Source organism: Ostrea edulis, chromosome 7 (genome assembly GCF_947568905.1).
Source record: "Ostrea edulis chromosome 7, xbOstEdul1.1, whole genome shotgun sequence".
Taxonomy (NCBI): domain Eukaryota; kingdom Metazoa; phylum Mollusca; class Bivalvia; order Ostreida; family Ostreidae; genus Ostrea; species Ostrea edulis.
Genome location: NC_079170.1, coordinates 39,369,282 through 39,382,471, shown reverse-complemented (window position 1 = coordinate 39,382,471; position 13,190 = coordinate 39,369,282). Strand labels below are relative to the sequence as shown.

General features: G+C 34.5%; 1 protein-coding gene across 2 annotated transcripts in view; it reads left to right on the top strand.

Moving 5' to 3' along the window:
- The first annotated feature begins 4,818 nt into the window (after window positions 1-4,818).
- The window catches only part of LOC125654534 (uncharacterized), a 10,054-nt gene continuing 1,682 nt past the window's right edge, over window positions 4,819-13,190 (top strand). The window contains exons 1-3 of one of the 2 annotated variants that reach the window (XM_048884484.2): window positions 4,819-4,837; window positions 5,014-5,073; window positions 5,781-7,421. In XM_048884484.2, coding sequence (XP_048740441.2) covers window positions 5,787-7,055 — 1,269 coding nt within the window. In that variant the 5' untranslated portion in view covers window positions 4,819-4,837; window positions 5,014-5,073; window positions 5,781-5,786 and the 3' untranslated portion in view covers window positions 7,056-7,421. Of the gene's footprint in view, window positions 4,838-5,013; window positions 5,074-5,780; window positions 7,422-10,436; window positions 10,687-10,996; window positions 11,169-13,190 lie in introns of those variants that run through there. The other variant, XM_048884519.2, reaches the window with a different exon arrangement.

Here is a 13,190-nt window from a genome sequence, read left to right as displayed (position 1 = left end):
TATTGCACAATATTGCACTCGATTATTTCAATATGTAGACGTTCTGTCTGATATCAACTGTTGTAGTTTAGTTTTAGTGTTAATTTGCAATTTTATTTAGTTAATATTATATCGTCCTGAAGAAGGGATGGGTCATCATGCAATATATATATATATAGAGAGAGAGAGAGAGAGAGAGAGAGAGAGAGAGAGAGAGAGAGAGAGAGAGAGAGTACGATCAATCTCACAATCTACGAAACACACTCTTCTGGCAGCACGTTTTTGTTGTTTTCTTTGTGTGTGTTGTTATTTTGTTGTTATCTTTTTCTTCTGCATTTATACCAACAACTAATTACTGGTTTTACCCAAATAAATATTCGCTTTGAACAAAACAATGATTTCCTGATAATTTAGTGGTTGTCATATACAAAGAGTTCAATCTTGAAACCAACCGGGGCTGTGTTTATTTGTGTTAATTGTAAAAATCGTCATACTTGAAAATTGTGGCTGTACTAATTCATTAGATCTTGAACCTATACATACTATATCGATTGGGATATTTTGAATACAGCTAGTGGGTTCGGTATTCCACGGGCAGCCAGTGTATAAAATCAGCACGCAGTCCATGTGATCATGTTTCCTGTTCCTTGTGTTTTAACCGCGGTGTTTTAATTCTTCGTTGTCTGGATAGGCTTGCGCTCGATCTGTATAGGTGTACATTTCCGTAATACAATCTACAGTCTTGCAAAAATATTTTGTAAAGGTCGACATATGTGATCTACGTTTTGTAGTTGGTAAAGGTGTTGCCTTGAAATTGCAATTATTTGATTGTCCATAATTAGTGATCGATCGAAAAATAATGTATTTCATATAAGACAATGCTTTGATTACTTAACTGTCAAAATGTGATATAAGGGGTCTCTGAAACTATTTTTCTGCGCAAAGCTGATAAGTTCCATACCGTCATGGCTTATATTGAGCATGTCAATTTTTATTTTTATACCCTTGCGCTGATACCAGATAAGACTTATTCTGCCACGTCATCCAAGATCGTTGACGTTGTCGGTTTAATATTTCTATACACTTGGATATCACCAGCGTAGCTATGAGATCTCATCATGCAGAAGCGCTTAAACCCTTTTGTCAAATCCTTGTCAGACCCTTATGCAGAAGCGTTTAAACCCTATGTCAGACCCTTATGGAATTCCGAATTCCACATTAAAAAAAACACTTAACAGATGACCTAACCACAGTTCGTTAATATATATCGCTTAGATAAGGTTATATCCGATCTAGTGCATCACCGCAGATCACATAACGAAATCCAAGGCGATTAACAAGAGTATAAGGGTTATCTACCTTCCATTCGACATTTAGAAATTATCCACGACATTTTATCTATCAACAATGATAGTTTTCATTCATATGTCGATTCGATATATCTCACTGAACTCGAAATAAAATACACCATACTTCCTCATCATATTTTATTGAACAATATGTTCACGGCAAACTGAAAAGTGAAGATAACGAACAGTGATCAATCTCATAATTCCTATAACGAATGCAAAATTAAGAATTAGGCAAATGCGGACTTCTTGATATACCAGAGATGGGACCAGGTGACTAGGAGGAGTTAACATCCCCTGTCGACCGGTCACATCCGCAATGAACCCTATACTTTAATCAGGTAAATAGAGTAATCCGTAAAACACGGTCAAAAATTTGGTATGTAGAACATCAGATAACATTTGACCGAATGCCAGGTGGTATTGGCATATTAGATCGTTATAAAGACCATATAATTCGAATTTGCGAAATGCTGACGTTAAACAAGTTGTTGAAACTCCTGTAATATCAGCTTGATTACCAATAGTCTGTCTCGGTTTAAAAACTAATCGTATGCAGAACAAGCTGTTGCATATCGAATCAGATAGAAGACATAAAAACCATATGCAGGTGATAATGGAATATTGCTATAAAAATATGGGAAATAAACGATGCAGAAGCTGATCCCATCCCGTTTATCATATAGTTGAGTTGTTAGTTTTGCGTTAACATATATGTCTAATAAAATGTCGAAGTACGAAGCAGATGTAGAAGACTCTTTGGTGACTTATTTCGAGTTTACTGGAATATATCTAATTGACATATCAATGAAAATAATTATTGTTCATAGGGGAAATGCCGTCAAAATACTAGCATCAAAATGTCGAGTTTAAGGCCACAGCAAGAGATTTTTTTTCTCCTTTAAAGGCATAGGGTCTAAGACATTGGTAAAATTTTGCGCGATCCAAAAAGGTGGCGAAATTAAAGATCATAACTAGAAAATCACAAAAAGTTCTTCAGAATGTATACTAACACATTGGATACGATAGTAATTACAAAATAATTCCCTGTTCTCATTTGCCTAGACTGGTACCCTGTTGACTTCGCATCTCTTATGTTTGTGTGTAGCCACCAATCAGCGGGGTACCAGTTTAATATATTGTCCTCCAGGCAAACATTTTATAAAGGGCTAAAACGTCAAAATCACTTCATTTTCAAAGCGCTGCAGCTATAGATAACTCATAACTAATATTACAAATTTGTTTTGTTTTTGTTTTTTTGGGAGTTCTTCTTGCAAAATATTGTGTTGTCATTTTTTAGATAAAAGATAGATCCTATGCCTTTAAAGGGTTTCGAAAAAATCCGCATCGTAAGAATATAAAACATGGGAATTTCAACAAACTGTTGGAAGACCTGATCACCAAATACTACGAAGATATTGTCAGTGATTGTCCACCACCGTTTTTAATATCAAACATCAAAGTACCTGTAAATATAACCAGAGTAGTGTTTAACAAAATAGCTTTTGGAATGATTGTTCACCAGAGAAGAATATTTCCTATTTCTATTTTCGTTGAAGAAGCAACTGTCGATGATGTCAAAAAGTATAGTCTTTGATCTGTCATGAGGAATGGTCGTACAAAGTATTGAAAAGTTATACTTTTTGATGTTGATTTGAGAAACGTTTTGTGATTTCAAATATACTTAAAGTTCTCTAGAATTATTTTAGAATCCACATTTGAATTACATCACCTCTGGCATATGTTGTGGCACAATACGTTTGTAGTTTCTCCTTCACAGGTGTTAACACTAACAAATTAACTTGATAAGAAACGGGATGACTTTCGCTTCTCCGTCGTCAGTTCCCAATAGTTTTAAAGCAATATTCCATTATTACCTGCATATATAATAAAACATGAACGACAGTCATTAGTTTGATATTGTAAACATGTATGACTGGTAGTTTCACAGTATTGATTGGCACATGATGACCATGATAGCCCTGATATAAAGTCAAACAGTGGTCTAAGGAGGCTATATAGTGTATCATGCAGCTGTACATGTAGACCCGCGGACTTAAATATATACAGTAACTAAAGAAGGAAAAGGTGAAGATAACGAACAGTGTTCAATCTCATAACTCCTATAAAGAATGCAAAATTAAGATTTGGGTAAAGACGGACCATAGGTGCCTAGGAAGATTAAGCATCCCTTGTCTACCGTTCACACTCGCTGCGGGTCCTATATGTTGATCAGGTACATGTAAATGGAGTATTTCGTAGTCAAAATCAATGTGTTAAGGAACAGTCTATCAATTAGTATGAATTGTTAGGCCGTTCTTGGCACACTCATTTTGATTACGGATAACTCCGTTTACCTGAACAGGATATAGGGCTCATGGCGTGTGTGACCGGTCGACAGGGGATGCTTACTTCTCCTAGGCACCTGACCATACCCCTGGTGTGTCCAGGGGTCCGTGTTTGGCCAACTATCTATTTTGTATTGTTTATAGGAATAATGAGATTGATCACTGTTCGTTATCTTCACCTTTCATAAAACACGTCAGACAACATTTGCCACAATGACAGGTTGTATTTGCAAACTAAATTGTTATAACAACCATATAATTTGTGAAATGCTGACTTAAAACGAGTTTATTATTTTCATTGATTGTTTTTATCCCTAAGATAACCTGGAATAAGATATTGCTAATTATTATTAATGTTTTCAAAAGAGTGAGAGTGTAAGTGCTTGGTACATATAAACGAAGCGAAAACAAAAACAGGAAAATCAAATATACTTATATACCCTGAAGAATAAACAAGAGCCATGCATATATTTGATAACTGAATAATTTCCATACACCAAATTCACAAGGAAGTCTCTTGGTAATCTTTATAAAACATAATGTAATTAGATATTTGAAGAAACATGTCACGGGACGTCGTGGACTACGAATACACCCCCACCCTCATATTGCTTGAATAGTGCTGATAAATTGTACCAGTCATTTGCACATGACTGTAAACATACAATTTGGTATCATTCAATAGAGCGCATATGTTTGGGACAGATTTTGAAAACAAACTGTGCTTTTCAAGTCAATATAATTTGGTTCATTTACGCTAAATGAAGGAACAGGCACAGTAAATGTTTTATGAAATTATTTGTATCAATCGATTTGTTTGTGTATCATCGTAGCTCAGTGGTTAAAGCATTGGGCTAGTAAACCGCAGATCTCGAGTTCAAATCCGCCAGTCTTTTGTTCATATGTGTTGAAATATTTTTTTGAAAATCATGTTTTTATCCAAATTGTATTGTTTTGCCTTTTTTGGCATATACATTTATTGTATATCATTATACCTTTTATGATTAAATCAATTTATACTAAATTGAAAAACTATTTCAGGGTCTAGTGAGCCACCTTAAAACGAAAGTACTATTTTAAAACGTTCTTATTTCTATTCAGATGGCATGTCAATGTAAGCGTGAAACCAGTATATGTATGTGTATTTGTGCTTAGTAACAGGTAGGTAAAAGTAAATGAATCACATGAATGAATTAATTATATAATTTAATTTAATGTTAAATTTGTATGGACAAGAACACAGAGAAACGACGAGTGGTGTTACGATCGATTAACATCATTTTAAAACGAAAGTGCCATTTTTAAAAGTAGGTTTTACCGTTTCTATTTCTACTCAGATGACGTGTTAATGTAAGCGTGAAAGCAGTATATGTATGTGTACTTGTGCTCAGTAACAGGTAGGTATAAGCTTAATATAAACTTCTATGTGCAAACTGTTCAATTTGTTCCATCTTTCTCAAGGTTAATTTATTATCAATGCATTACTGAATCACTTAAATCTATTAAATATATAATTTCATTTAATGTTAAATTTGTATGGGCAAGAAAAAGGTATCAATCTAAAGAAGGGAAAGAGAGCCGGAAAAGTTGTCGGACCTAGAGAAGGTTAAGGGGGTTGCATCTCATTTTCTTCAACACTTTTAACAAAATGCCATTTTTTTAGCATTTTGGTGTCTTCAACTTTCCTTTTGAGGGCAGAAAAGGTACAAATTTGAGTTACAACCACCATTAAGTTTACCTTTGAAAATCTTCTGGGCCCATCCTTCATTTTAACTATAGACTCAAAAACTGCCATTTAGATAAAAGTTTCCAAGTTAAGTCAAATTATGAAAAAGGTTGCATCCCCAACCCATCTAGATCAGCCACTGAAAATAAAGGCGAGAAAGTGGCTAAAAAGATAGTGCTCGTACTGCATTTCATCTCGTTAGACCTATTGTAAATTCAGTTTAAGCACACTCATTTAAATCTCACTCAATTACAATTTATTCTTATTTGATGTTCAATCACTTACATGTCACATGAAAGTTTAATCATGAATATAGTTTCTAGGTTTTTGTTTAGATCATGGAAGTGTATTTGAATGTGATTACCTTTTATTTCACAGTTTACCATGGCAACTGTCCGGGATTTAGATAATGATTGGATGGAACCATTTCATGTGTTCGGAAAGGGTGAAGAAAAAATGAGAAAAAATGTAATTAAACGATTTGGGGATTATCGAATCAGCGGCGAAGAATGGCGAAATACCACGGAAGAATCTGACAAGTTCCTACATAATCTAACCTCTGTCATTCACGGGAATTCCGGGAAATATGTTGAAGAATTTCACGTCAGTAAAGAGTATACTAAGCAAGCTAGTGGCAGACAAGGTCTAAAAATCCATTCTCCTGATGAATTTGATCTCATCCAACCAATTCATTTTAAAGGATTAGACCTTCAACAGTCCAAAATCATAAATACAGATGGAAAAATTGCATCAGGTTTCAATCGACTGAGAGTTATGAATAAGAATGTAGCATCCTCTCATCCTCGCCTTCATCACGAGGGAATATTCCAGCGAGAAGATGGCAATGTATATCTAAATTCTAAGAATTTTCACGAGAAAGTCTATGCTGGACTGGCAGACAAAGCTATTGATGCTTCCAGAAAGGATATGCCTAACTATAAGATAGTACGAAGCGTTCACCCGCCAACAATTGCCGTCCAGGTGACGTCACCAAGCGGTAAAGTCACCAACTATGATGTTGTACCAGGGATTTTCGTTCAGGAGGAGACCATAAGAATTCCGGAAAAGATAACCGGAAAGAAGGCCCAACATGTAAAATTGCCGATTTATGCCGTGCCTAAACAAGACAACAGGAACAACCCGTTATTCCAAAATAAAGACCGGCCTCTTATTTGGCGTATGGACACAAGCTCACATGAACGATGCATGGCAGATCTATGTAGAAGTTCGAAAGAAAGACAGTATATAATGACGGCAAACCGCATCCTAAAATCAGCAATACAAGAATTGAAAAGGGTAAATCATCCTATTGGACATGCCATCAATTCATATCACTTGAAAAACATCGCTTACATGACAGTATATGAATTGACAATGACCGATTCCAATTGTAAACTAAACGGGGTGAAAGATGCTCTCGGTCACCAAATTTCACATCTACGAGAGTGTCTTACAGAGCGTTATTTGCCAGATTTCTTTCAAGGAAACAAAGCTCTGGAGGAAATATTTCCTGGATCGATATTGAACCGGTCTCACCGAAAACAAAATCTGTTTTGGAAAGTCAATCCAAGCTTGTTGGTCTTGGCTAAGGATGGATTGCCTCAACTGCTTGATCAATGCAGTGGGTTCTATACTTGTAAAGGTGGACTGTAATGGACAGATCTCTGAAAATACAATGGATTGCAGACTAAGTGCAATTAATATCGTTAACTTTAATTCTTTTTCCTTTTTTACGCTTTGTAGTGAAGTTGATCTGTTGTTTGCCTTTGACGACAATGGAGAGAACATACCCTGATTGAACTGATGATGACAGTTGCTTAGTCAACCTTTGGTAACGGGATTGTTTTTGTTGTTCAATGTCATGGTGTCAGATGATCACTGTTCGTTATCGTTAGCTTTCACTGGATGCAAATAAATCGAGGGTTGGATTCATATTTATATGTAAATACGGGTCATGCAAGTCATTAGCATAAGACAATTGTAAAATCATGAAATAAATGGTTGCTTGTGATAGATGAAGCTGTTGAATTTTTTTCATAAAAAGTAATTGATGGATCTACAACAGGGTAGTACAACTCATCGTGATAGGAAAATTGTTATGGATTTCGTTTTACACAACATAAAATCATTCTGTGTTCATGTATTATACATGTATGGACACTCGTATTTATATATTAAGGTTGGTGGAGGCCGACCTGATTAAAAGATATACGTTGAATATGATGCCCTACATCCATTTGATGGTAACGTCAAAAAAAAAAATTCATGTCGTGCAGAATACTATGTTTGATCAGTAGTTGAACGTTTTCACCGGTCAACATAGGCTAGTGGTTAGGATACTCTCAAATTGAGACGTCACCAGCTGTAGGTGGAGTACCAAAAATTTAGATTTATATTAAGCGCTCATGGTCATAGCAACGGGGGGGGGGGGGTCTTTAACATACCAAAGTCTGTCGCGACACGGGAACTCTGTTTTAAGTGAATGGCGAAATCAAGAATAGAAGGCTTGTAGACAATGAAATAAATGAACGAGAAAATTCGGTAAATTTTGCTAAAAAGCCGAACATGAGGACACCTACATATTGCAATAGGATTTTTGTTACAGTTTCAATTAATATGTCTATGATACTGTAACTATTTCTTGTATTTCAAGTTACAAAGAAACTATATACCTATATATATGCCTATATTGTATGCTACAGTGTAGGCCCTTTCCCCACTCACCCCTTTAGCAATGTTAGCAATAGGGTGGGCTTGATAATTATCTTTCTTGTATGAAATACACATCCTTTAACTTTCTCTTTATCAAAAACGCCCAACAAACTTATTCGTTACCCCCTCTTCTGCAAAACATATTTAGTCACTTCTATACTTTAACATTTATGGCGCCACCGTTTGACGAAGAACGACAACTCTTAGAAAACATCCAACTATAATCGTAGATTAGGTAGATTAGGTCTGGAATTGTATGGCTTAGTAAAAGCCCGGGTATAAATCATCTATACGGTATGGAATTGTAAGGCTTAGTAAAAGCCCGGGTATAAATCATCTATACGGTATGGAATTGTATGGCTTAGTAAAAGCCCGGGTATAAATCATCTATACGGTATGGAATTGTAAGGCTTAGTAAAAGCCCGGGTATAAATCATCTATACGGTATGGAATTGTATGGCTTAGTAAAAGCCTGGGTATAAATCATCTATACGGTATGGAATTGTAAGGCTTAGTAAAAGCCCGGGTATAAATCATATATACGGTATGGAATTGTATGGCTTAGTAAAAGCACGGGTATAAATCATCTATACAGTCTGGAATTCTATGGCTTAGTAAAGGCCCGGGTATAAATCATCTATACGGTCTGGAATTATAAGGCTTAGTAAAAGCCCGGGAACTAAACTCTATAAAAATCTATAGGGAAAATATCAAAATGTGCAATGAAATAGTACATATATATCTGCCAGCTTTCAAATCATCTCCCTAGGCATGCAAGACATCCACTAACCAAATACATGCTTACTGTCAAGAAAGAAGAGTGATATTTGGGCGAAGGTATGCCGAGCCCTCGATCTTCGAAGACCTCTCTGACCAGAGATAAAATAAGAAATGTATCAAGACCTATTTCGCCAACCCTGTGATACAATACAAGGCCTATGTATTTTGGGTGTTTTGAGGTCTCCTTTGATTTTCATAAACATTAATTTAATATCTTGTTATTTACAAATTTGTAAGGGAAGCTCTTACAAATATCTTACACCGTCATCTTTGATTTTTTTTTTCCATTTCAATTTTTGGAAAATGTGTGTGTGTGGTATGTTATCATAAAGAACATAATTGATTTACATTTACAAAGCCGATTGTTTTGACATTTCAAATGCAAGATCTATCTGGGACGAATTCATTTAATGGTAAATATTTACAGCTACCTGAAATAAAATATTTTGTTTTGATGCCGCAAATTAAAAGCGTGGGTATAAAGGGGAATAGGGGGTCCAAACCACAGGTACTTGTTTCATTAAATAACTAATGACATCTGTGTATTACTGTGTGCTACTTATCAATAGTATACAAACTTCATAATTTATTTACAGAAACAAGTGTCAGTGGTCCAAACCTACCATCATTGAAATTAGTAACATACATGTGTAATACTTATTGTTAATTTCCACAGTTTTACTCGGTGAAAAATTAAGTGTTTAGTTTTTAGTAGGGTTTTTAAAAATGAGGAAAATGCATGGGAGGAAACTTTCCCAGCCCATTGGGGAAAAGTTTCTGAATCTGAAATTGAAAAGACAAAGTCAAATGATATTAGTATTCTAATTGCCAAAAACTGCTTATTTTAAGTTTTAGAATTAACAATATAAGGAGGCACAATATTGTCATTCTTAAAAACTGCGAGTATTCTGTTCATTTGAATAAACCAGATACACTATTAACATACGTAACTCAAATTCTATACTTAAAGTACCGGTACACATGTAAATAATTACCCTCATCATCTTAAGACTAATTATCAACATTTCGTTCTGTGTCCACACTCCAGTCTATGTTCGTCTGTGAAATTGTTGGTTTTTGTGCTCCATTAGTTATGATTTCAGGTCTCTACTTTTTTATTACTTTAGTGAGTCATTCATTTTACTTGATATTGCTTAAGGTCAATTCTATATTACATGCTCAAAAAGGACAAGGATCCGAAATAAAAACTGCAATTAATCAACGGCCGCATTAGCTTTAAATTTATATAAAGGATAATATAGACTGAATTTAGTTTCTTGACTTTTAACAATATTTTCTCATCGAAAAGAAATGTAAAGCAGCTTGATGCATTCATATATGCTTTAAGTATACACAGTAATTTCCCGTGTATGCGTGTATGTCGGAAATTGCTTAATTAATCGATTCTATCTTTCTGTAAATTCGAAACTTGTTTTTTCTCTTTACGTTATTTCTACACAAAATGTTCATTAACATTTTTCTTTAAATTTCCCACAGCAAATTTAGAATTATATCGTAGTCTGTTCACTTTCTGTCTTTCAGCAAATTAGACGATGTAAATACTTAAATCCATCAAAAAGAATACATTAGACATCTTTTCAACAAACACCGGATTTAAACAGTTGATCATCTGATTTGACGGAACATATAGTACAACCCTAGGATATCCGGATTGCCGGCCCTGTTATTTCGTCCAGATATCACAACAGGACACATTCACACTATCGCGTCGTCTCCCTACATGTCACAATGTTGAGATCTGTTTGTATACAGTGGCTGTTAATTACATCAGGTAACAGTTCATGCATTTAATAGAATGTTGTAATTGATAAAATATAGGCATTTCAGAAACTACAGCACATGATAGATAACTTGAGATTATATTGCATGTAATTGCAGATCTGATTTTTGTCAATTCAATAATAAACAATGTAAACAGTTATGTTGGATAAGTACAAATTTACGTAACTTTTATTAATGTTTCAAACTTACCTTCCTTTCGCCTTGGTCCACGCTTCTGCCTTCGCTACCTTTAACCTTTACCCTTTCGTCGCAGTGAATGCATGTTTTTTCTTACCCTGTTTGTATCTTGTTTACCGCAGTACTATGTGAGAAACGGACCTGTTCCAACGATGACCATGAGTGCGGACAAAACGACAGATATTCATTCGATCAGCCGGGCGATTTGAATCTTAGGAGACATTTTCCAGACCTAAAAGCCATCGCCAATGGAGACTATCAGTTCCCTACAGATTTCTTTACTGCATTTTGCGAGTATGTTTCACGTATTATTTTAGCTTTGCATGTTCATTCTTTGTGTTCCATAAATTTGCCTTTCCGCAATCTTCAAATGATTGAATTGTTGTTTTGTGACGTCTCTTTTATTTGCAAAGTGATTCTAAAGTGTTAATCGTTTGACAGTTATGGATAGCAAACATTTTTTATGTAGAGTTTTGGATAGCAAATTAAACATTTTTTATTTAGAGTTATGGATAACAAATTAAACATTTTTTATTTAGAGTTATGGATAACAAATTAAACATATTTTATTTAGAGTTATGGATATCAAACATATTTTGTTCAGAGTTATGGATAACAAATTTATTTTATTTAGAGTTATGGATAACAAACATATTTTATTTGAGTCAGGGATAACAAATTTGATAAATTTATTTAATCAGATTAATTATGAATAACAAGCATGTTTTATTTAATGAAAGGTGAAGAAAACGAACAGTGATCAATCTCATATCTCCTATAAGCAATACAAAATAGATAATAGGGCAAACACGGACTCCTGGACACACCAGAGATTGGATCAGGTATCTAGGAGGAGTAAGCATCACCTGTCAACCGGTCAAACCCGCCGTCAGCCCTACATGTATATAGGTAAACGGAGATATCCGTAGTCAAAATTAGTGTGAAATACGTCAGACAACATTTGACCCAATGATATGTTGTATTGGCAAACTAGAACGCTATAACGAGCATAGAATTTGCGAAATGCTGACTTTAAACAAAACTGTTGGAATCCCTGTACCATCAACTTGTTTGTCAGTAGCTTGCCTCGATTTAAAAACTGACCATACGCAGAACAAGCTCTTGTGTATCGAATCAGTTGAGAGAGATAAACACCATATGCAGGTGATAATGGAATATTGCTACATAAATGTACATGTAGGAAGTTAACGATGGATAAGCTGAAATCATACCGTTTGTCATAAAATTGAGTTGTTAGTTTGCCGTTAATATCTACTTTCAATAAAATATCTAAGTATGAAGCAGAAGTGGAACACTCTATGGTGTCTTTTATTTCGAGTTCACTGGGATATATCGAATCGACATATGAATGAAAGTTATTATTGTTGATAGATAAAACGTCGTCGATATATCTAAATGTTGAATTGAAGGCCAGAGAAAGGAAATTGTTTTCACGTAGAAGGTTTTGAATAAAGTCTGCTTCATATGAAAACAGGTCAACTAACATAAGAGCACAATTCCTTCCCATGGGAATTCCAACAGACTGTTGGAAGACCTGATCACCAAATACCACGAAGACATTGTCAATTTGGAACTCTAGCATCTTTTTTATTTCAACTTCAGAGTACTTGTGCGTGGAATCAGAGTTGTGTTTAACAAAATAAATTTTTGGATGACTGATCACTAGATAGGAATATTTGCGTTTTCCATTTTTGTTGAAGAAAAACCGTTTTATTGGTTTATCGTGAGGAATGGTCGTGTAAAGTCTTGAAAAGTCAAATGTTTTCATGTTGTTGATTTGAGAAAAGTTTTTGGATTTCAAGTTAAATAAAAGTTCTTTAGAATGTTTCAAAATTCATATTTGATTTACAAAACTTCTGGCATATGTAGTGGCAAAGAAAGTTTGAAGTTTCGCCTTCACAGCTGTTAAAATTTTCGTTAGGAGCAAAGATAGGGGCTTGGTTGAGCATTTACTGGATCCACCAATGTATCTTCAGTTATCAAGGATAACAAACGTGTTAATTTTATTTAGATTTATGGATAACAAACATATTTTATTTAGAGTTATGGATAACAAACATGTTTTATTTAGAGTTATGGATAACAAACATGTTTTATTTAATCAAAGTTATGGATAACAAACATGTTTTTATTTAATCAGAGTTATGGATAACAAACATGTTTTATTTAATCAGAGTTATGGATTACAAACATATTTTATTTAATCAGAGTTATGGATAACAAACATGTTTTTATTTAATCAGAGTTATGGATAACAAACATATATTATTTAATCAGAGTTATGGATAACAAACA